At 43.9% G+C, this 25,142-nt stretch overlaps 1 protein-coding gene across 2 annotated transcripts in view; it reads right to left on the bottom strand.

Annotated features, from left to right (window-relative positions):
- Positions 1-18,733, bottom strand: part of ogdhl (oxoglutarate dehydrogenase L) — a gene marked incomplete at its 3' end in the record, with an annotated part of 51,170 nt that extends 32,437 nt beyond the window's left edge. Inside the window, exons 1-7 of one of the 2 annotated variants that reach the window (XM_083774774.1) lie at positions 18,553-18,733; positions 17,911-18,087; positions 15,934-16,036; positions 10,922-11,037; positions 10,274-10,428; positions 7,728-7,874; positions 6,121-6,211 (exon numbers count right to left, since the gene is read on the bottom strand). In XM_083774774.1, coding sequence (XP_083630900.1) covers positions 6,121-6,211; positions 7,728-7,874; positions 10,274-10,428; positions 10,922-11,037; positions 15,934-16,036; positions 17,911-18,087; positions 18,553-18,594 — 831 coding nt within the window. In that variant the 5' untranslated portion in view covers positions 18,595-18,733. The remainder of the gene's footprint in view (positions 1-6,120; positions 6,212-7,727; positions 7,875-10,273; positions 10,429-10,921; positions 11,038-15,933; positions 16,037-17,910; positions 18,088-18,552) is intronic. The other variant, XM_083774775.1, reaches the window with a different exon arrangement.
- Between the last annotated feature and the right edge of the window lie 6,409 nt (positions 18,734-25,142).

Here is a 25,142-nt window from a genome sequence, read left to right as displayed (position 1 = left end):
GTATACACACCTTACAAACTGCTGTTACAGAGAGAAGTGTGGTCTATACACACCTTACAAACTGCTGTTACAGAGAGAAGCGTGGTCTACACACCTTACAAACTGCTGTTACAGAGAGAAGCGTGGTCTACACACCTTACAAACTGCTGTTACAGAGAGAAGTGTGGTCTATACACACCTTACAAACTGCTGTTACAGAGAGAAGCGTGGTCTACACACCTTACAAACTGCTGTTACAGAGAGAAGCGTGGTCTACACACCTTACAAACTGCTGTTACAGAGAGAAGGTGGTATACACACCTTACAAACTGCTGTTACAGAGAGAAGTGTGGTCTATACACACCTTACAAACTGCTGTTACAGAGAGAAGTGTGGTCTATACACACCTTACAAACTGCTGTTACAGAGAGAAGCGTGGTCTATACACACCTTACAAACTACTGTTACAGAGAGAAGTGTGGTCTATACACACCTTACAAACTGCTGTTACAGAGAGAAGAGGGGTCTACACACCTTACAAACTGCTGTTACAGAGAGAAGCGTGGTATACACACCTTACAAACTGAACACCCGAAAGGGCTCAATTTTTATAATACCTTTTCTAATTATCTTTCAGAGAATGGTGTAAAATCTGAGTCTGTTTTTATAGAGGGGTCTTAGATTTGTGGTTTATAATGTTTCCGATAAGGATCTTAAAACAGTGCCAATATATTGTATGTGGTTATTTTGTTGTAAATATTTGTTTTCTTGGATTACAGAACATAAGAGCAATATTAGAAACGGGGATGAAACATCTCCTGTGGCTAGACACTTTAACGAGGTGGGACATAAAGTGTGCTCTCTTAGGTTCCAGGGTATAGAGGCTGTTCAGCCCTTAAAAAGAGGGGACCGTGAGAAACTGCTGTTACAGAGAGAAGTGTGGTATACACACCTTACAAACTGCTGTTACAGAGAGAAGCGTGGTCTATACACACCTTACAAACTGCTGTTACAGAGAGAAGTGTGGTCTATACACACCTTACAAACTGCTGTTACAGAGAGAACTGAGAAGTGTGGTATACACACCTTACAAACTGCTGTTACAGAGAGAAGTGTGGTCTATACACACCTTACAAACTGCTGTTACAGAGAGAAGCGTGGTCTACACACCTTACAAACTGCTGTTACAGAGAGAAGCGTGGTCTACACACCTTACAAACTGCTGTTACAGAGAGAAGTGTGGTCTATACACACCTTACAAACTGCTGTTACAGAGAGAAGCGTGGTCTACACACCTTACAAACTGCTGTTACAGAGAGAAGCGTGGTCTACACACCTTACAAACTGCTGTTACAGAGAGAAGGTGGTATACACACCTTACAAACTGCTGTTACAGAGAGAAGTGTGGTCTATACACACCTTACAAACTGCTGTTACAGAGAGAAGTGTGGTCTATACACACCTTACAAACTGCTGTTACAGAGAGAAGCGTGGTCTATACACACCTTACAAACTACTGTTACAGAGAGAAGTGTGGTCTATACACACCTTACAAACTGCTGTTACAGAGAGAAGAGGGGTCTACACACCTTACAAACTGCTGTTACAGAGAGAAGCGTGGTATACACACCTTACAAACTGAACACCCGAAAGGGCTCAATTTTTATAATACCTTTTCTAATTATCTTTCAGAGAATGGTGTAAAATCTGAGTCTGTTTTTATAGAGGGGTCTTAGATTTGTGGTTTATAATGTTTCCGATAAGGATCTTAAAACAGTGCCAATATATTGTATGTGGTTATTTTGTTGTAAATATTTGTTTTCTTGTTGTCCTATGGAAATAACTTATAGAACATAATGATTTATTGATGGAATGATCAATGATGATGTATATCGTGCACCCGGACCGTTTAGTGCAATGCACCCAGGTCCCCTTTATAAGTGACACAGAAACATTGCTGTCTAGATTAGAGTTGAAGAAGGCCACTCGGCCGAAACGTCCATTGGTCTGTTGTTATACCTGTAAGCTGGGGGAAAATCTAAATAAAACAAGAATCCTAACGGATAACGTGAGTGCTGGTATTTATTCCTTCAGTGTATTCCTTCAGACATCATCAACATTATGAAAATTACAAAAATATAATTGTCCAGGTGAAAATCACAGTGTTCAGTGTTCTAGGGCTAATAGTGGGGTTCCGTCTCCATGTTAAATTTAGTTGTCATTTACAACTCATGTAAAAGTTTCACTTTCAGTACTAATTTGAAGGTGAGGGTCTATAGAACCATTTTGGTTCGAGTGGCAATCACCAAAATAAAATAATTGGCCTATAGGGGGCGTAGTCAGGTGCCAACCCCCATCAGCCCTACCAAAATATGTAAACTGTTGTAACTTTTGATTAAATTATCCAATCTGAACATATGATATATGTATGGATTCACAATCAGGAGTAGCATTTGGTACTTAAACCTTATTACACATATAATATTTCTTTCCACCCAGTATTGGTGTAAATACACAAAAATAGCAGGAAAAACGAGCTAAAAACTAGTAGTGGGGTCCCTAGACAGACCGTCATTTACAACTCAACAAAAGTTTAACTTTCACTTCTAATTTGTAGATAATGACCTATAGAGCAATTTTAGTTTGAGTGGCAAGTCTACAAATTAAAGAAATATATATTTTTGCCAAACTTCCAAAATGGCCAAAATCGGAATTATGTTTATTTGAAAGATGTCTTAATTTTCTTATATTGCTGTTTTTTCTTTGTTTTTCTTGCTATATCAAGTTAATCCTGCGTGAGGAATCAACTGGATTTCAAATATTAATGTTTTGAATAATCTGATATAGAAACAAAATAAAGATGGCTGCCAATGTACATTGAATTACTACATTACGCCTAACTTCTATCCTGTTGAACCTAGAATGGTGATGTTGGTGCCTATACCTATGTTATCATGAGTGACTAATTGTATAAAAACAAAATACATACCCTGTACATAACAATATATAATATTTCACAAAAATGAGACAATGCAGTACATATGTGGGGAACTAAAGTTAGATATTGGAATATAATACACCACTCCTGTGTTATATTTGTTTATTTTATTAGTTACTATGTACAGTACTGCCACTATAGGGGGCAGAGTAGCAGGTGTGTCTTAATTGTTCAGACTTGGTAGCTTGTTAGTTATAAGACTGTGTACATACATCTACTGATGCCTAGTCTGGACACATCCTCAGTGATGTTCCTGGAATCTTAGGGCGTTTCGGGTCTTTCAACATCATACGCCCTCCTCCAGGTGACCCAGCCAGGGTTGATCAGACCTAGAGCTTGTGTCCAGACGGCTAGCTAGCATGACTCCAAGGCTCCCCTCTTTTGAGCCACAGCCATCTTGAGGCTCTCTCTGCCGCATCGGTGGTACTGCGGATGACTCTCCTCTTTCTCTCTCCCTCGATGCCTAAGCTACTGAAGGCTCTGGCCAAGGACCGGGCTGCAAAACCTCTGCATCCAACCTCCACAGGGAAACACCTTGCTCTCCAACCAGCCTGCTGGCAGTCGCTGACCAGACCTGCATACTTGGAGAGCTTCCTTTCAAAGGCTTCTTCCAGGCGAGCTTCCCACGGGACTGTCGGCTCCATCAGCACTGCTTGCTTGGTAGACTCAGACACAAGGACAATGTATGGTCACAGGGTGGTGACTACAATATGGCTGGGGAACTTCAGCTGATGTTCAAGATCCACCAACAACTGCCAGTCTCTTGCAGACATCAGGATGCCTGCAGATGTTGTTCTTCTGACAGGAGTTGGCTTGTCCCCAGCTCTGACAAGATGGTCGGACCTGCTTTGACCACTCCAGTCCTGTGCTGATGGCTTCAGCAATGGTCTTAAGGACTTGGTCATGCCTCCACCTGTACCGTCCATCTCCAAGTGCCCTTGTACAGCAACTGATGATGTGTTCCAGGGTCCCTCGCTTGGAACACAGTGGGCATGCTGGTGTCTCTGCTATGCCCCATATGTGCAGGTTTGACGGGCTTGGAAGCACGTCATACACTGCCATGATGAGAAATTTGATGCGGTGAGGCTCAGCTTTCCAAAGCTCTGCCCAGGTCACTTTCCTCTCAACCGCATTCTCCCATCTCGTCCAAGCTCCCTGTTGCTTCAGTCCCACAGCCTTGCAGGTTCTGGTCTCCTCCACTGCAGCTCTCACCTCATCCTGAACAAGGCGTCGCCTTTCCTTCCCCCTGGTGTTCATTTGGGGACTCGGAAAGGAACCTAGCCCTGCTCGGCCTCGTGTGACCACGCCCACCATGCACCTGTGGTGCAGCCTTGCCTCTACCTCTTGAACTGCTTCCTCTGCCCTCCATTTCCTGCCAGTCCTCACTTGGATCCCTGCTTTAGCCACCTTCGGATCACTTGAGTCCCTGTACTGAACCACTTCTCTGGCTCTAGTTACCTTGAATTCCTCCTCCAGGGATTTGTAAGGCAGTTGCAGTTTGTTGGTGTTTCCGTAGAGTGCAATGCTGCTCAGGCTCCTTGGTAGTCCGAGCCATCTCCGGAGGTGGTTGCTGACCCTCCTCTCCGACATGTCGAACTGCACATCTGGTTCAGGGGCTTCTATGAGGTTGTTGCACTCTCCCAACTCCTGCTCTCTTGCAGGGTCGCTGTACGTCTGCTTCAGATGTTGGTCTATGTCTTCCTGCGAGGAGGCCAGTTTGCCACTGCGCTTCTGCCCCAGCAAATCCTTGGTGAACTTGAAGAGGTTAGCGATGAAAGCAGCACGTTTGCGTGCCCTCTCACGCCGCCGCCTCCGGATGTGCTGTGGCATTGGCAAGAAGATCATGCCGGACTGGTGCACCTGTTAATCGTAATAAATGTCTCTTTTGTGGTGAAGAAACACTTGCAGCAGACCATTCATTCCAGAAGGTAGAACTCACCCAAGAGATAAACGACAAGGCAGTTGCGCTGGGAGAACTCCATGACTATCCATATTCATGAAAAACACTTTAGGATCCTTCATGACATGTTTAACTTTTTTGCTTACCTTCAAAATATCAATACCACAAGAGAGCAATCAGTGCAGCTCATGCTCTTCTGCAGTATGCTTAGTATTATAACTAACAAGCTACCAAGTCTGAACAATTAAGACACACCTGCTACTCTGCCCCCTATAGTGGCAGTACATAGTATAAGTAATTAAATAAAATAAACAAATATAACACAGGAGTGGTGTATTATATTCCAATATCTAACTTTAGTTCCCCACATATGTACTGCATTGTCTCATTTTTGTGAAATATTATATATTGTCCTATTATATGTATTTTGTTTTTATACAATTAGTCATTCATGATAACATAGGTATAGGCACCAACATCACCATTCTAGGTTCAACAGGATAGAAGTTAGGCGTAATGTAGTAATTCAATGTACATTGGCAGCCATCTTTATTTTGTTTCTATATCAGATTATTCAAAACATTAATATTTGAAATCCAGTTGATTCCTCACACATGTAGGATTAACTTGATATAGCAAGAAAAACAAAGAAAAAACAGCAATAAGAAAATTAAGACATCTTTCAAATAAACATAATTCCGATTTTGGCCATTTTGGAAATTTGGCAAAAATATATATTTCTTTAATTTGTAGACTTGCCACTCAAACTAAAATTGCTCTATAGGTCATTATCTACAAATTAGAAGTGAAAATTAAACTTTTGTTGAGTTGTAAATGACGGTCTGTCTAGGGACCCCACTACTAGTTTTTAGCTCGTTTTTCCTGCTGTTTTTGTGGATATACACCAATACTGGGTGGAAAGAAATATTATATGTGTAATAAGGTTTAAGTACCAAATGCTACTCCTGATTGTGAATCCATACATATATCATATGTTCAGATTGGATAATTTAATCGAAAGTTACAACAGTTTACATATTTTGGTAGGGCTGATGGGGGTTGGCACCTGACTACGCCCCCTATAGGCCAATTATTTTATTTTGGTGATTGCCACTCGAACCAAAATGGTTCTATAGACCCTCACCTTCAAATTAGTACTGAAAGTGAAACTTTTACATGAGTTGTAAATGACAACTAAATTTAACATGGAGACGGAACCCCACTATAAGCCGTTCCTATATACCTCATCAGTAGCCTCTAGATGGGGATCGAACTGGCAGAAGATCTGATCCAGTTCCTTGCGCACCACATTGGCCAAGACGTTCAGTCGACCGCTGCATGGTGGAAGATGGTGGTATAGGACAATAGAAAACATGAAGATGGCGGTATAGGACAATAGACAACATGAAGATGGCGGTAGGACAATAGACAACATGAAGACGGCGTTATAGGAAAATAGACAACATGAAGATGGTGATATAGGACAATAGACAACATGAAGATGGTGATATAGGACAATAGACAACATGAAGATGGTGATATAGGACAATAGACAACATGAAGATGGTGATATAGGACAATAGACAACATGAAGATGGTGATATAGGACAATAGACAACATGAAGATGGCGGTATAGGACAATAGACAACATGAAGATGGTGATATAGGACAATAGACAACATGAAGATGGTGATATAGGACAATAGACAACATGAAGATGGTGATATAGGACAATAGACAACATGAAGATGGTGGTATAGGACAATAGACAACATGAAGATGGCGGTATAGGACAATAGACAACATGAAGATGGCGGTAGGACAATAGATGTATCAATGCAACACAGGCAACAAGAAGCAAACATTAAGATATTCATACAAAAGCATGTCTGTACTCTGTACTCTGTACCGAGACTATAAAACAAAACAAAAAACACAGCCACAGCAATGTGTGGACGTGAGCTAGGATTTCTATTCATGAAACTTGGTTGCAACGGCCGGACAGTGGGCTGCTCCCGAGACATGATTAGCACTTGTGTGTAAAAGGTCACAATCAATGGTAAAATGGTAAAATCAATGCTGCGGGTTCGACTCCCGATCCCAACGGCCTTTACTGCATGTCTTCCCCCCCCCCATCTCTCTACCCATTTCCTGTCAGCCTACTGTCTGTCCCTCCATAAAATATATAAAATAAAGGCGAAAACTCAAGACAGCAAAGACAAAGAATAAGAGATGTTGATGCATTTAGAATGGTGATGGGTTGCACATCCGGGAGCATCTGCTTTATTAACCCATTACAATCGAGAAATCTGTGTCATTTTAGATTTTTGAGTAGGCTATTCAAAAAATAGCAGATATACAGATATACACTGCGAGCTTGTATGCATCTGCTATTTTTGAACATATTTTTGATAACTCCCTCGATGCCCACACTGTTGGACTTACGATGAGGCATGCCCATGATACCGCCCTCGATGCCCACACTGTTGGACTTACGATGAGGCATGCCCATGATACCGCCCTCGATGCCCACACTGTTGGACTCACCGATGAGGCATGCCCATGATAACTCCCTCGATGCCCACACTGTTGGACTTACCGATGAGGCATGCCCATGATAACTCCCTCGATGCCCACACTGTTGGACTTACCGATGAGGCATGCCCATGATAACTCCCTCGATGCCCACACTGTTGGACTTACCGATGAGGCATGCCCATGATAACTCCCTCGATGCCCACACTGTTGGACTTACCGATGAGGCATGCCCATGATAACTCCCTCGATGCCCACTGGACTTACCGATGAGGCATGCCCATGATAACGCCCTCGATGCCCACTGGACTTACCGATGAGGCATGCCCATGATAACGCCCTCGATGCCCACAGAGCTGGACTTGTCAATGATCATCTTCAGAGCGGGGATGAGAACCTCGCAGCCCTCCAGACCAAAACGCTTCTCTGAGGACCACTTCCTGGCCAGGAAATCCTCAAACCTGCTTACACGTTAAGAACAAGGTGGACTGAATTAGGTCTCGAACCTGCACACGCACACGCACACGCACACACGCACACGCACACACACACACACACACACACACACACACACACACACACACACACACACACACACACACACACACACACACACACACACACACACACACACTCCCTCCCTCCCTCCCTCCCCCCCCCCCCCCCCCCCCCCCCAGTGGGCCAAGGAAAAACCTCTGCCATAAATCTTTAGAATTGGTCTCATGGTAGCGTTATAACAGGCTCCTTTCACACCTATAACTCTTGAACTGTGGGTCGTACAATTATAATATTCTTTTCACTGGATTTCTTGGATCATCGTGACGCAACTGACACATGAACGATGTGAGTTTCATAACAGAATAGAGTAGACTTCCTTAAACGATGAGGTTTGTTTCATACATAATGCATCAGTAAAAAATACTTTCAGAAGAATTACGGTAAATATGAATACTGCCGTTTTAATAACAGTGTGCGTACAATGGAAGCCCTCCCTGAGCCCCCCCTTGTGATTGAGGGGTCATGAGGTCAGTACAGCTGTGGACCCTGATCTCGTTGTCCTCTGTAAATGCTACTGAACTTCTGCTTCTGTTTTGACCGGTGTTTTTAATTGGTCCATCAACCAGCGTAACGTTTTGAGTGGTGTTTTTTAATTGGTCTATCAACCAGTGTAAAGTACACTGTACCAACATGCTTTAACCATATAGTACAGTGTACTACTACTTTGCTGGCTGGTGTCCCCCCAGGGCTTTATTCTAGGTCTTCTCATTTTCTCACTCTACTACAGCGTACAGTAAAGCAAATCTCTCTGCTGCTAATAGCCCATCTAGTTGCGCTATTTCTACCGAATGTTTGCCCCAGGATAAGGTTCCATGTGGATATAAATCTCCAGTGATAATTCCTGTGGCTAAAGAAGAACATTGTAGGCTGTTTAATTGACTACAGGTCCGTCGTCTTAACATCTGTTGTACTGAAAGTGTTTGAGCGTGCAGACAGTACTGTAGGTGAACATGTGTCCTGCTGCGCTGTTTGCACACAGGGCCAATAGGTCAGTGGATAACGCTGTATGTGTCTGCCTCCATACTGCATCCTGGCAGCCTCTCTAGACGCACTATAGCCTCGAAACCCAGGCTTTCATTTCGTCTGCGCGAAAGATGAAAGCCTGGAAAAAGCCGTGGGCTGAAACAGTCTAAAAGTTGGAGTCAACCCTTCCGCGTAGGCGTCGCTCTAAATGATGTGACGTAGCGCTGCACTAGGGGGGAGAGGAGGGGCCGGGGGTGACGGACAGATCAATGAGATCCAATCAGGGTGCGCGCTTTTCTGAGACGCGACCCTCCCATCTAGGCCAGAAATGTCTCTGCTTAGGTCAGGCTAGACGCACTATAGCCTGCCACCCAGCCAGTGTGATGTCTGGTCTAGAGGGGCCGATTCAAATTTTGCCGGCCGGTAAAAAAACAAAACGCCTGCAGTCCCCGACTAGAGCAGTGGTTGCACTGCGGCGACATGGACATAAGGGCAACGCTTGTATGCGGGCCCTTTGTCTAAGACAAATTTCTTCCTCGGGAGACAAATAATAAAGAACCTTGAGGGGGTTCCAGGTGGTCCCCGGCTAAATGATGGAGATTTGGTAACCAAACTGACCCTCATAGATCTTTAACTCTTGCCTCGATTTGGTTTCATTTTACGCTCTCAAGAGAAAAAATATTGTAAAACACCGGCATTACTTAATGTCTACATAATGAGAGTATGTAGAAGAATTGTTATTTTTGCCTGTTGTCTCTCCTATGATAGCTGTGACTCTATAGCTCTAGCTGTGACTCGACGGCGAGGGTGGTCCCTTTTATAAAACTAGACCTGTACGTGCCCGTCGGCCATCGGCCTACTTGAGAATTATGCAACTTGGGAACCTAATAATACCCGTTGTCAACTTGTCATAGCAATGTGTCCCACATGGTGATCTCTGTATCTGCCAGTCTGCCTGTGTCTGAAGAGTGCAAACTGACTGTGAAAAGTGGACTGGTTAAGTAATCAATTTGCGGGTGTGGGGTTCCCATGGCAATCAATTGGCTGAGGCAGAGGTTGGAAATTACACAGGTGAAGGGACTTTGGCTCATTAGGCCCACTGGCAGAGCCTGAGCAGAGCCTTTTGTGGTGCTTCTGGAGAATCGTGAGTACGACCGACTTGATACCGGGCACTGCACTCCCTGTGGGGGTGTGGAACGCGTGTGTCAAATATGAAGTCGGTGGAGCAACCGGTTCTTGACTTACGTGCATTACAACCGTACACACACGCACGCAGACACGCAGAGATGTGGCGCATTAGTAATAGTAGGATGCCAGTCAGTAGATGATTGGTTCTGACCGTGTGGACCTGACCAGGCGGGCCAGCAGCCTTCTCTTCTCAGTGTTGGTGAGCTGCTTGATGCCAGGCGTCTCAAACTTCTGCCGAATCCACTGGCACTGCTCCACGTTGTTGATGAACATGAACTCCACGCCGATGGGTCCGCAGTACGCCGCCTGAGTGGGAGGAAAACACTACATCAGTGAGTGTAAAGTATAACCAAGTATGTCGTTTTACGTGTGCTTTACTTTTACATTTTCTGCCTCAGTCCCAGATCGCCTAAAGGACAACATTGAATGAGCTATTCGTTTATAATGCATCCAGCACTGCTAGTATCATTTTTTACCGGTTCTTGGCGTCTCCGTCGCCTGGAAACACTTTGCTTCCGCGTTGTTGTGACTACATTGAATATTCTCCCTCCGTCCACACTAGCTTTAGCGACAATCTTTAGTTTTTTTCTCTGAATTGAAGCTCGGGACTGAGGTGATCATACAGCACATCAATGTTTTAGGAGCTCAATAAAAATAATCCCCACGACCTTGTGGTATACTGTATCAGCGCTTATGATGAAAGTGAAAGTATAGCTACCGGCTGCCCCAGAAATGATTGATTGTCACTTCCGGTACACCAAATAAGGGCTTACGGCTTTCACACGCACGCACACGCTACCTCTAGTTGGCGTATGATGTCTCCCAGGGGCAGAGTGGGCTCCTGTCCTCCGATGAAGGTAGAGAGAGGCAGCTGGAAGGTCTTCTCCAAGTCGCTCTCATCAAGACCGTAGAGCCCTGTTTGGACAGTGGTGGGAAAAGTACTCCTAAATAAAAGTACCAATACACTGCAATATAGATTAACTCCGTTAACAAGTAAAAGTATGGACACATAAGGTATTCTTTCCCCTAATATTTATGTGCCAAGGCAGCGCAGCGCAGCACTTGCCTGGCTCGCAGCGCAGCACTTCCACCAGCTCTTATGGGAGTAATCGATGCCTCCCGAGTATTACTGAGGGAACTAAATTATCTCCTGCTGAGTGAGCCAGTGCATGTGTCCAGTGGACTGTATGGAGACTAATGTTGAGCCCGGAGGGACTTTTAAACTGAATTTACAACATAAAGCAAGCATGCACCAATGTACATTTCAAGCTATGTATCTACACAGTACTCATGGACACGCAATCATTCCTGGGATTCCTTCAAAATAGGAGCTCTGGGGTGCCGGGAAAACATGGCCGCTTTTACTCGCACGCACGCACGCACGCACGCACGCACGCACGCACGCACGCACGCACGCACACACACACACACAGTCACACAGTCACACACACACACACACCTTGTCTCACCTGTCACCCTCACCACAGAACCGCACCAGAAGTTCCCCTTTAATCTAATCATCTACTCTCCCTGAATACAAGTCGAAATGACTTCCAGAGCATGTTTTTCTTAAGACTTGTATTACATTGCGATGTTGCTTCTGAAACAAAACAGCACCCATATATGTACAGGTTATACCCTGCTGACCAACCCGAGCCCAACATGCACCTGAGAGGGAGCTGGTCAGGCTCAACGTGCCAAGGCAACATGAGAGGAGACAGGTGCAAAATCAAATTACCGACGCAAGCATGGACAGCTGGGCCCGAGAACAGAGCCCCGGCAACTCACCTGACCAAATATGGTGCTACCGCGAGCGTCATTAGCTTTCATTATGGAGCTTATAGCCCTGGTGTTGACAATACATAACACCAGACCATGTCCTGCACTGACACACACTGATCTTTAGATAGCCAACAACCGGCCGCAGCGACCTGCAGATACAAGTCTCTCTCTCCCTCTCTGTTTAGTAGCTATTACTCTAGCCTTCGATCGGTAGCGTTATCCCGCGACCCTCAGTGCGCTAAATGAAATGGAGAATGACAGCGGCGAGGTCTGAGATGAATGGCCACCATTAGGGGCTGAGCCAATCTGCACCCGTATCATATGGGCTAGACTAGGGTCTGGTGCTGCACACACAGCTGATACCTATTATACGTATATATATATACACTCCTATATAAACCAGCATCTGGTTTGACTGGTTAGCCTCGAAATGCCTGCCTATCTGTCTGAGAGGATGTATAACACGCCTGTCAAATCATTGGGCCCAATTGGTTTAATTTGCACCCCTTCAGTGTTATAGTAAATTAACATTCAGGATTTTACTGTGTGCAACTGTGTGTGTGCGTGTGCGCGTGTGTGTGTGTGTGTGTGTGTGTGTGTGTGTGTGTGTGTGCATTGGTTGCCAATTGCCATAAAACTTTCAGGCCTTTGCACTGGCGCCACCGTAACATAAATTTAGAATGCAACAGTTACAAGCTGCCAATAAAATATTGTTATGGCAAAACCAAATAAAATGTGCAACGGAGATCTGGATTGTAAATATGGACAGAGAATGGCACGATAACATGACACCCTTAACCCATTCTGGACAGAGGAACCCCTCTTGGTGTTTCAAGCATTATGTTATACTTTAGCTATTAAAGAATAGCAGATCTACAAGCTCATAGCGTGGCACCAATTGCCGTGCTACGAGCTTGTAGGTCTGCTATTCTTGAAAGATCGTGAAAATGTAGTGCAAATCTTTGAATATATATTCATTCACGGTGAGCGTTTTAAACTCAAATCTTTGCTTCTGGGGGGGTCCCTGGAACTACATATTTTGAGATGGGGGTCGGCGGCCAATTACATAACATTTTTGGGGTCCTTGACATGAAATATTGAGAACCATTGATATAGAAACACAAGGTTTTTCAGAAAATTGTCAGGTCTAAATGGGTTAAAAGTCAAACATACTTCGAGTTAATTATAAGGAAAGAACCTCCTCTATACAGGGTAAGCTCATCTCCATACACATACACGCTGCCTGTGTGTGCAAACAAAGATGTGCGCCTTGGGATAGGTATGGAATTAATGTTTAAAATGATGCACAGCTCATTCCCATGAGGTGTACATACAACAATAAAGGCAAGGTGAAAGCCAAGGCCTGTAGGAGTTAACGCTCACACTATGTAAACAACATGTATAATTAACAATGGTTTGATTAATTAAAAGGCAGCATTATGATTTATGAAGACAAAACAACAACATTAAGTTGTAGGTCCTTTTTTTTGCACGATGAACGCACATTCATCGTCTGTGAGCAGACAGAGAATATACCCACACAGTTTGTGGAGCGGTGGTGGAAAGTAACCAAGTACATTTACTTAAGTACTGTACTTAAATACAATTTTGAGGTATTAGTACTTTACTTTAGTATTTCCAATTTCCAGTACTTTTACTTCTACTCCACTACAGTACATCTCAGAGGGAACTATTGTACTGTTTTTTTTTTTTTTTTTTTAGATATTTTTTTGCGGCTTACGCCTTTTATTGTTTTTTGAAGGGACAGACAGTAGGCTGACAGGAAACGGGAGAGAGATGGGGGGATGACATGCAGTAAAGGCCGTGTCGGGTCCGGGAGTCGAACCCGCGGCACACTGCGACTGGATTACCAGTCCGGTGCCCAGACCGTTACGCTACGGCCTGGGCCTATTGTACTGTTACTACACTACATTTAGTTACTTTCTAGATCATAATTACAAAACATATCAACCACAGCCAGCCATATATACATCTTGGCATTTAAAAAAAATAGCAGATCTACAATGAGTCACATTGGTCCTGATTCTTCAAAAACGAAATGCGCCAGAGTGTAACGGTGGCGGAAACAGATATCGTATTTATCCGTCCGATCAAGCTACGTTGAGATGACGTGTTATTCAGAGAGTGGTGTGTAACACAGGTTCGCAGGCGTATCGCAGGTGTATGTCATACTGAATGCAATGGGTGCAAAGTGATCGGAAAAGCACCCGACAACCTCATCTGCATTGATCCACGCCCCATATCATACCATAAAAGGCTTCAAGCATGACTCAGCAAACAGCAGTTTGTCTGAGATCCGTCTGTCAAAAAAAGAAAAAAGGCTTTGCACCCGCAGACTTGCAGCCGCGGCTTCACAAATTAGGCCTACAATAAAAATGATTGCTGGAAAGAAATCACAGCCGCGGTCACTGCTATGAATATAGCCCGCACTCTATTAATTTAATAATTCTACACATGTAGGAGCATGAGGACAGTTAGGGCTTTTATGTTATGTCGTTTTTGCACCATTGTATATTACCACTGTAGGCTACTATATATGTACAAACTGACATCAATCCATCAAAGGACACCAAAGGAAATTAAAAGATTTCCAAGCTTACAGCGGTGCGTGCTCCGCTGAAGCAATATAATTATAATTTATTTAATTAAGTTCGGGACCAAGGCGGGTGCTCACTCACACCTTTGCAGAGGTAAAACATATCCGATATTTAAAATATCGGATATATGTCAAATTGTCAATGCAAAAGTCGTCTTTTGAGAGAAAGCTAGAGAGAGAGAGAGAGAGAGAGAGAGAGGGAGGGGGGCATGGGCCCTCGACACTGTTTGCGCGATAAAGAACAGTAGCCTATACATTCATAAGTGAATAATTATAAGGCCTGGGATCCTCTTGTCTGAAGAAATTATAATCCAGTGAGTTTATCCAGTGAGTTAAACTATTCTGTGTGTGGCATCCATGTGATCAATATCAATATACATTATTATAAATTCCGTCATGTTTGTGAACAAGCTCGAGTGGAGGTGAGCTTGCTTAAAACTATGATATGACTGGCCGACTTTCAAACACGCTGATGCCATTCATTAGGCTAATGTGGTCTTCTATTTTTTATATAGGGCTAATTAGCCCTATTCATTTTCCAATGTGAATCAGATCGGCAGCACGCTGCTGTCTGCCCCCCCCCCCTTCCCACACACACACACACACACACACACACACCGACAGTGAACTCAAGGAGCTCCATAACAAAACAATTTCAATAGGCCTGCCGCCTACTGCAGGCATTACTACACTAAACAATGTTGGATTCGTACAGTGCAGAATGCAGATAAGCCCATGTTCTTATTATAATTGTGAGTTTGTTTTTTAACACTTCGAGTAGAAGGCTGCCGAGTGAGCAGCCCCAATCGCGCATGATAGAAATATCCTAATGCATGCATTTAGGCATACAAGTGCACTCGGCTTTTATATATATATATATATATATATATATATATATATATATATATATATATATGCTATCATTTTTGTATGTGCTGATCGACCAATATGTTGGGGACACATGCCTACATATTTTATCTGAGATTTGGGAACAATTTATTGATTCAGCATGAAGACTAAAGCCTTCTGAATAAATCTATACGCAAGTGTATGCTTGCGTAGACTTCTCCGCCACAAAAAGAGGTCCCTTAGGATTTGGCGGAGTTTCCGACAAACCAACGTAAGCGTCAAGTTCACGGCCCTTTCCATGAATTCCAAATTAATGTGGGAAATTCACGTAAATGCCTTTCCGCTAGCGTCACGTCATTATATCAGCGTAAACGCGTTGAAGAATCAGGACCATTGTGAGCTTGTAGATAGCTTGAAATGGGACATTCTGCATAATGAGTAGTACTGTCTACTTTTGGTACATTAATGTTGATACCAATATGTTTGTACTTTCTACATTGCAGTATTGATATACATTTACTTAAGTAAAACAATGTAGTACTTTCTCCACCACTGCTACCTACCCAGGTTGTGGAGGTCGGTGATGAGTTCAGAGGGAACGCAGGCGTTCAGGTCAGCTGCCAGGATCCCCAGAGGGTCCAGCTGAGCTGCGTGGTGACCACGGATCTACACGCACACGCACGCGCACACACACACACACACACACACACACACACACACACACACACACACACACACACACACACACACACACACACACACACACACACACACACACACACACACACACACACACACACACACACACACACACACACACACACACACACACACACACACACACACACACACACACACACACACACACACACGGAGGGATAGGGTTCATTTTCTGGTACCTGGAGATAGGGGAAACTGCTTGCTTATCCAGTATTTTGACAGAAAATGTAGTGTTTTTGTTTTAGTCATGGTCTTTTGAATAAAATCTCATTTCGTCATCTTTTAGTAATCTGAAATGTTTTAGTCGACTGAATATACAGTTGATTTTGTCAACAAAAAAATTATTTTGGCAGGCCATGATGGTGTCGTAACGACAGCGGTGGAGACGGACGGACGGACGGACGGACGGACGGACGGACGGACAACAGACAGACAGACAGACAGACAGACAGACAGACAGACAGACAGACAGACAGACAGACAGACAGACGCGGTGGAGACAGTGATGTAAGCAGAGTGACACAAGGGCACATAACAGTGATGAGTTCATTCTATGGTTTTACAGTCAGTACTAGGCCTATAAACAGAACACACTCAAGGAAAAGGTCGCCATTACCCAGAGAAGATGCCCCTTGGGGAGTGTAGCTTTATGTTTGTTCACTGAACACACACACACACACGCGCACAGTCGCACACACACAGGCATGTACTGTACGCAAAATATGCATGCATGCACACTTCATGCACACATAACACACACACACACACACACACACGCACACACAATCCCAGAAGGCTTGCAACAAGCTGGGAATAAAGTGACGGGCTTTGCCAAAAGACAGAATTTAATAAATCCCTCGGATACTTCCACTAATTAATTAGAGGGCGAGGGGAAACGTTACCACCTGTTTTGTTTAAGTAGTCTCTTTGATCATTCTATTTTCAAAATGCACCCCGGCTAAGTAGGTTAGAGTTAATCTGCCAATTTGCATAACCTCACGCTGGTGTGGTGACAAACAAATCGTGGATTCCTTTTAATGCAGAGGAGCATATACAATATTCACACAGCCGTCTCCAGCTGCCAACTGCGAGAGCTCTCGACAAGTCAACTGCAACTTTGTCTGATACCGTTTCTGTTACAAGCCGTAGTACTGTACTACTTACAGTATTTATATACAGAGCATTTGTCTGGGTAGATGACACCCTCCCTGATTTATTTATTTATCCACCTTTATATGGCTTTAAATACTTAAACCCCAGCATCTGTATTCTGGGGAGACCTTTGCTGAAAGTAGCATAACTATACAAACTCACAACATGACCCGTTGTGAGCGAAGATCCCGCTGTACACGACCGCACACATTGTGTAGCGTACACAAATGTACTAAATGCATTTACTAAAAAAATGGACTGAATGTACTCCATTATAGATACAGTAGGTAACCATTAAAACCAGGTGTACTTTTAGAGTTCTGCATTGGCTATTCAATTAAAAAAAAAGAAAAGAAATAAAATGAATTTCATGAATAAATATAAGACAAAAATGTAAAAAGAACCACCTGCTCATCTGCTGAAAAAACTTAAGTGAGGTGCTGGAGTCACAAAGGGATAATGAAAAAGAAAATACACAGATTGTGCACAGATCTGAGTGAGCGGATTTGATAAGACAAATCTAAGAAGTCCCATAATGAGCTTGTAGATCAGCTATGTTCACTAGTTTGGGTCCCGGGGGAAACGTCAAATTTCTCTTTTGGGTCACGGGGCAAAAACGTTTGGGACGAACTGCATGGTCTAGGCCAGTGAGTCTGCACATACAGTACCTGATAGGCCCGTATGAGCGTGTGCACGGCCAGGTGGTCCTCCACCACCTTCTGGGCGGTGCCGGGGGTCCGCGACATGGCTCTGCCCTGCAGCAGGGTGGAGGGGGGGTGCCGTCTCTCATCCGTCTGGCCGGCCGGAGCGGCAGCCTGGGCACTGCGGAATAACGTGTCCCAGGACTAGAACAGGAGAGGACACATGTAGTCAGTTATCAGACAGGGACACATGTAGTCAGTCATCAGACAGGGACACATGTAGTCAGTCATCAGACAGGGACACTTCCATCAGTTTACAGGACTAGAACAGGAGAGGACACATGTAGTCAGTCATCAGACTATCAGACTGACTACATGGCGGCCCGCCAGCCAAAACTGGCCCCCCAGAAATAATATCTGGCCCATGAGATCATTTGGATTTATTTTTCTTTTATTATTTTTTTTACAATATCAGACTGATAGTCTCACATATAGGCTATTATGTCCAAATAGAAACTACGGTGTAAATACTGATACTCCCATGTTGAGAGTGACAGTGCAGGGAGAGCAGCTGGCACTTAGAATCTAAATTGATGTTAAAAACGGCAGACAAATGAATGGAGACTGGTGACGTGTGTTGCACATAATGATGGTGCCGCCATCATTCACCTCATGCACATGGGTGGGGTCCTCCAGCCAGGCCAAGTACATCTCCTCCACGTAGCCGGAGCTGCTGGTCAGGGCAGAGGGGACGGCGGTGGCCCCAGAGGAGCAGCCAGCTCTCCTGACCAGGGCCGAAGGGACGGTGGCGGCCTCCGAGGAGCAGGCTCTCCTGGGGGGGTCAAATAACACCCGCCTGGTGGTGGTGGTGGGGACTAGCCCTCCTCCTCCTCCAGACCCTCGCAGCCACCCCAGGAGCCCCCACGGACCCTGTAGGACGCCCACCCGCCGCAACTGACTCATGGCTGGGGGGAGAGAGAGAGAGAGAGAGAGTTATTTGGTTTGCTTGTTAAAGGCTACTCCTTTAATATATAATAATATCGGCGCATCGGCATCGCTCGGCCAATCCAAGCAGGGATTGTGTATTTTTGGAGGCGTCGCTATACTTACAGTATATATATATATATATATATATATATAAAATATTTAGAACCCGTTTTAGTGGTGAGAGATAAGTAGCACGCTCTGCTCGTGCACAAGTAGCCTAGGCCATTCATGGCCAAGTTGGCAGCTCACAGAGTGCATTTCTAGTTATTATTTAATATTATTAAACTGTCATTCTTCTGTTGAAAGTTGTTTCTACGTTGTCAGTGTATTTTCTCTTTTCTCTGCCGTTTATTATGAAGCTACCTGCACTGCCAGTGCCACTGGGCTATAGGCTACAGTAGGCTACAGTACAGGCTACAGTAGCACTTGCCTATACCTACTGTAGTACAGATTGGTTGTTTTTGTATGGTTAAAAACAAACGCAATGTCGCAAGTAAAGAGAAGAGCGTCGCTAAACCGAACAAGGCTATACCTATACGGGACGGCCTGTCACCTGTGCAGTGCTCCCTGACAGTGGAGGAGGCTGCAAATAAAACGCGAAAGTGGCCACGCTGCAGGATCTATTAAAGTTGACTTCCTCCTCCTCCTCGCATATTTAGAGATGCGTTCTCACCTTTTCCTGCAAGTGGATCGTTTCGTTAAAACAACAGCGCATCAGTAACTAAACATTTGCCATTTGATTCTCTGTTGAGGTGCACGCCCTCTGTAAACCGCTAATCCCTCAATGTCAACATTAAATCCTCATAATCTCCCTATAGCTGCTGCAAAAGTCCTGTGTGTGTCGCTCCCCGGCAGAACGGCGAACGCGTGCTTTAAAGTTAAAAAATGTGACCTGACCTGGGAAATATTCTATTGTTTAGCGTACCTTTACCTCTGTTTTATGTACTTGTCATCGTGTCGGAGACTCGGGTGAGAAGAGACCAGGGCAGGTGTATGCAGCAGCCAGTGAAGGTGATTCGCATGCGTCCAAGAAAGAAAGTGAAGTGCACTGACTGACAACACGCTTCCCCCCTCCCCCCACCGATCAGGTGATGCTTGTGCTGCTGCCCAGCTGTAACTTTTTAGGTGCTGATGGTGGTGTGTGTGTGTGTGTGTGTGTGTGTGTGTGTGTGTGTCCACGTAACTATGGCAACATCATTCCAAAACACACCTGTGTTGTATACCTGAGGCTAACATAAATGGAAAAATGAACCACACTATAACAATTTAGCAGAAATATGAAATTTTGAGATTTGGTGTATAGGAGGCTAAAATGGTAAACGGCGCAAAAAATCCGAAAAACGCCCTCGGTGTGTGGGGACCATGGTGCATTTAGCCCTTTTATCCAAAGCACTTTACATAGATTGTGCATTGCATTCACCCATTCATACACCGATGGTGGAGGAAACCATGCAAAGTAGGCTACCAATTAGGGGTTCAGAGGCTTGCTCAAGGACACTTTGACACTAACTCTGGGGGAGGGAACTGGAAACCTATACCCCTCAGCCATGCACTGCCGCCCCGGTGTAGAGGGAAAGCAATATATATATATATATATATATAGCCTATGCGCACGCGCGCACGCACACACACACACACACACACAACAACCTACCACCGTCCACCAGTAAGACGCCCTGAGGGCAAGAAGAAACCTCGCCCTAAAGGGCGCACATCCGCCTGGGTGACGGCAGACTGCTGGGCGAGCACTGGCACTTTGGCATGGGGAGTCAGATCAACGTTATGGAATGTCAGAACAGGTCAGCTCGACAGCTCCATATATGGAGATCTAAGGGTGGCAGCATGGGCAGTGTCTTGAGTGTACAGGGTTTGATGAGGTCTGGCCATATATGGAGTGTGTCTTGAGTGTACAGGGTTTGATGAGGGCCCAGGTAGGGCTGGGCCTTAATTTTCAGGCCTGTTGAGAACTCTAGTTTTTACTACATTATATCATACACATGCCAACACTGTTAATTATACCAGTTAATTAAACTTTTACAAAGATTGAAAAAGAGTTATTTGAGCAAGTACTTTCAGATTGATGGGCCTCCACATTGCCTTAAGATACCTCGTCTCCATGTCCATTATATCAGCCTACTCATACTGGTAGGAGTCGACATACATGTGGTATCAATCATAACAGATCATAATTAGCCTTACAGCCTATACAGTATACACTCATCTATACTATAGTGAATAAATACGATATCCAACTAATCTAAATACTTTGGGGCATGTCATCATAGGTGAAGTTTATCTGCACATATTGGACGAGCCGTCCCTGCACATAATTATCCATAATAATACTCTAAAAACCTCACAACACGTCATGATGCAATCTGTTGTAAGCTTACAGATTGAAAGAAAGTATGATGGCTTAAGAAGTGAACATCACAGAATGTTGCAGCATCTGAACTCTAAAACAATTATGTCATAGAAGTGCAATGACGGAAGAGCTCTCACTTCAACTAAGTTGAACTCATCTCAGACATCAAAGCCGTCTCGCTTCCTAAAATAATAAATGTGAATAAATACATAGGGTTCATAGGGTTTCACAGTAGCTCTGTTTTAGCAGTGCGGCACTCTCTGTGGCTGACCTGGAGAAGTTGAGGTCAGGCAATTATGAATGGAAATGTCATTTTGCTGTGGCGACTTTGCTACCTGACAAAGATGGAGTGAAGACCAGCTCCGTCTTGGCGTTACATTAATAGTGTTCATCTACAGTGTGAGGGGCTCCTGTGCCGCCGGGTAACATTAAGCTTTGTGGTGAATAATTATACCTCACCGTTGCAGGCAACACTAATACTAGCCATTATATCATACAAGCCATGTCTTCTTGTGGGAAGAAATAGAAACAAGTGATCATTTCTCTCATCACCAAGCAGTCACTCACTGTGGTGAGATTTTGAATTGATTGACATTGAACTATATAACAATTATAAAGCTTGTAAAATGACAACAACATGCATTGACAAAATACAGTAAGCAAGTTGTTTCATGGCAGTGGTTCATTATTGATGAAAAGCCTACAGCACTTCCAAGAGCTGATTAGAACACAGTCCCATATTGGGACAGTGATATTTGTCGGTTTGTCAGCAGCCGTTCTTGCTGCTGTTCTTGCCCATATTACAGCATTGAATTTAGATTTCCCCCGATGGCGGATATTTTCGATTGTCTGGCTATAGAGACTAGGCCATGGTTAGCCCCAAGATATTCTTTATTTTTAATCACTTTAATCACTTGTAGCACTGTTGTTCCAGGCTCTAAGCTGACAACAGTTAGACCTGACAAACAAAAACAGAATTTTAGATACAGACTACAGTACATACAGACCCACTGCTTAATTTAAAGCAATCTGCTCGTTCGCCTTTTTACAGAAGCCCCTTTGCAACAAAACACTGTGCAACGTCTTTGGTCATTATGAAAGACATATGTGAAAAGATACAGTAGGCTATATATATTTTGAGCGTCCAAAATAAGCGATTTAGCCTAAGACCCAACGTCGGAGCTGCGCTGTACGTGCTCTGGATGTTGTAAATTGTCACCTGTACCACTCCTTATTGGATATAATAACATTAGATTAATGTAAGAAAACGGTTAATCTCGGGTCACGGTGGCAGAGTCGGTAGTGCTGTCGCCTCAGTTAGAAGGTCCTGGGTTTGATTCCCACCATGGGAACGCTATGGGCGCCTCCTCCACGTCATCAGTGACCATACCCGAGGCGGGGTTGGCGAAAGGGCCTTTCTGTGTGTCCACCAAGGGTAGGTGGACATACAGTAGGGTACCCTCACAAAAAACATGCAGTGGCCCAGGCGGCGGCGTAACCGTCTGGGCACCCGACTGGTAATCCAGTCGCAGTGTGCCGCGGGTTCGACTCCCGAGCCCGACACGGCCTTTACTGCATGTCTTCCCCCATCTCTCTCCCGTTTCCTTTCAGCCTACTGTCTGTCCATTAAAAAAAAAAAAAACAATAAAAGGCGTAAGCCGCAAAAAAATATCTTAAAAATATAAATTAAAAGAAATGCAGTAATGCTAGGCTCTAAACTACCTCCCCCTGGCCAGCCGGGGCGCCTGATGGAGGGGAAAGGAACTGGTCGGAATAACGTGTTCCTTCCACGGAATCCACACACTACGTCCGGCCAGGGAAATTCCCCCCTGGCAGATGAAAAGAAGCAACTTGGACTCCTCATGCATAGAAGGAAGCATGAGGTCAGTCAGTCATTTCTAAAACTATTAAACATTTCAAAGATTCCTTTTCAGGCAAACATGTCCACCGTAAGATGGACCTAAACACGGTGGCATTTTGAGAACCACTGCCTTAGATATCATTCGTTGTACTTGAAAAACGACTTCCAAGGTTGTTGTCCAATTAGTGCATTTTAATTGTTTTAAACAAGTTTTCCGGGATATATCTTTAACTAAGAAATCATAACAATAAAAAGAGTACAACTTATGAAACCAACATTACTAAGAATTTATACTACACAACAGCATTCACTCCCATTTTTGTATTCCAACCTCATCATTAAATAGTGTCCATGTCATCAATCAAACATACAGAAAACATAAAAAACACCACCCCCCAAAAGTAAAAACATTAACAAAAAAAAAAGTTTTATGTGCAGATAGTTTTTTCCCATGTCTGTTCATAAAACAGTAGTGTTTGTTATAGGCTACCTTTAAAGAGAGCCGTCAGCACTGAAATCACGACGATAAAGTATGAAGGGTGATTCATACCAGCGTCTCGCACTGAAAAATAGCAGATCTACAAGCTCCCATGAGCTTGTAGATCTGCTATGTTCAGTGCAAGAGACAGGGCAGGCAACAGAGTGTGAACTCAAATGAGGCTAAAAATGAAGTGAACATTTTTATTTTCCCCACATTGGTTCCAATAAGTCGGGAGGAACCCCTGTGTTAATCGAAGCTGTGTAATCATGTCGAAACAAAACCAAGCGATAAAACGGCCTTTTAAGGAAGAAAATAACGGCAGCATATTACTGAATATAACAGTATAATGATGTAGAGAATATGTCGATTTTGCAATAAATGTTAACCATGCATAGACTAGATTATAGTTATGGCATCTCAATCTTTCAAGCATTCAGGAACCGTTCGCCGGGCACCGCACATACTGTACTATTCCACCATCTCTGAATGGTAGAAGAAGCTTTAACTAATTTGAATTGGCAGTTCCTTCTTCAGGTGGGAAGCATTTGAACACTGTGTGAGTCCAACGAGAGACAAACAGAGAACACGACTCCGTTCAGAGAATAGAAGCACAAACAGAAAAGGAGAGGGGACCCTCATCGTGACCCGGCATATCACCACCATGCCCAGTCCTCACAACCATGCATAATGATGAAGTTATTTGGCTATGTTTGAGTTGTGATCAACAAAAGAAAACGGACTCTCTATGCCACGCCTATACAATAAAGAAAGGCTCCAGAAGGTTTTTGTTCATTTTTTTTAAACTATTGCTATATAAGACCTTCACATATCTCATTACATGTAATGACAGTATAGAACAGCATTTCCCAAACTTGTGTTGTGACATGTGTGTGGCTCACATCTTTTTATGGGTGTCAAGTTTAAAGGCCTAAGTATTTCTACTAGTTTTAGGTGACAAGGTGGCAATAAAAAACGACATGACGTCACGCCACAGTGTTAAGAGATCGGAAAATCTTAAAACGTTAATAACTCTTGATCTAAATCATTCCGTCCAATTCTAAGAAAAGATTGTGTGATAGACGGCCCACCGCGGTCCCGTCGCTAGTCGCGTTAGAATTAATCATACCTCCTTTTGTTGCCGATCACCTCGAGTGTGTTTTGGCTACACCAAGCTATGATTTAATGGATTAAATAACCCCGGGCGTTCGGGGCGTTAACCACTGTTTTGCTGGTCACCTTATCACCTAAAAACTGTACCGCCGCCACCGCCAGCACGAAAAGGCAAGATTGTGTTTTGGTAGTTTGTCTGTTGGGATCACAAACTTAAAGGGTGAGAGAGAGACAGACATACATACAGAGACAGAGAGGAGAGATCTAGAGCAGTGATTCTCAAACTTCTTAATTGTTTGATTTTGTTTGAGTGGTGCAACCACTCCTATAGAGAGCTTTGTGTGTCATTGGCTGGCTGTGTCCGAGCAAGAAAATAGCGTTTGGTTGGTTTTCACAATATATCTTGGACTTTGATCTATGCACTGTAGAATGCTCAGTTATAATAATAAAAAAAC

This window comes from Protomyctophum parallelum (genome assembly GCF_964188405.1).
Source record: "Protomyctophum parallelum genome assembly, chromosome: 10".
NCBI lineage: Eukaryota > Metazoa > Chordata > Actinopteri > Myctophiformes > Myctophidae > Protomyctophum > Protomyctophum parallelum.
Note: the sequence above shows the minus strand (reverse complement) of the source record. Positions and strands in the feature narration are given on the sequence as shown.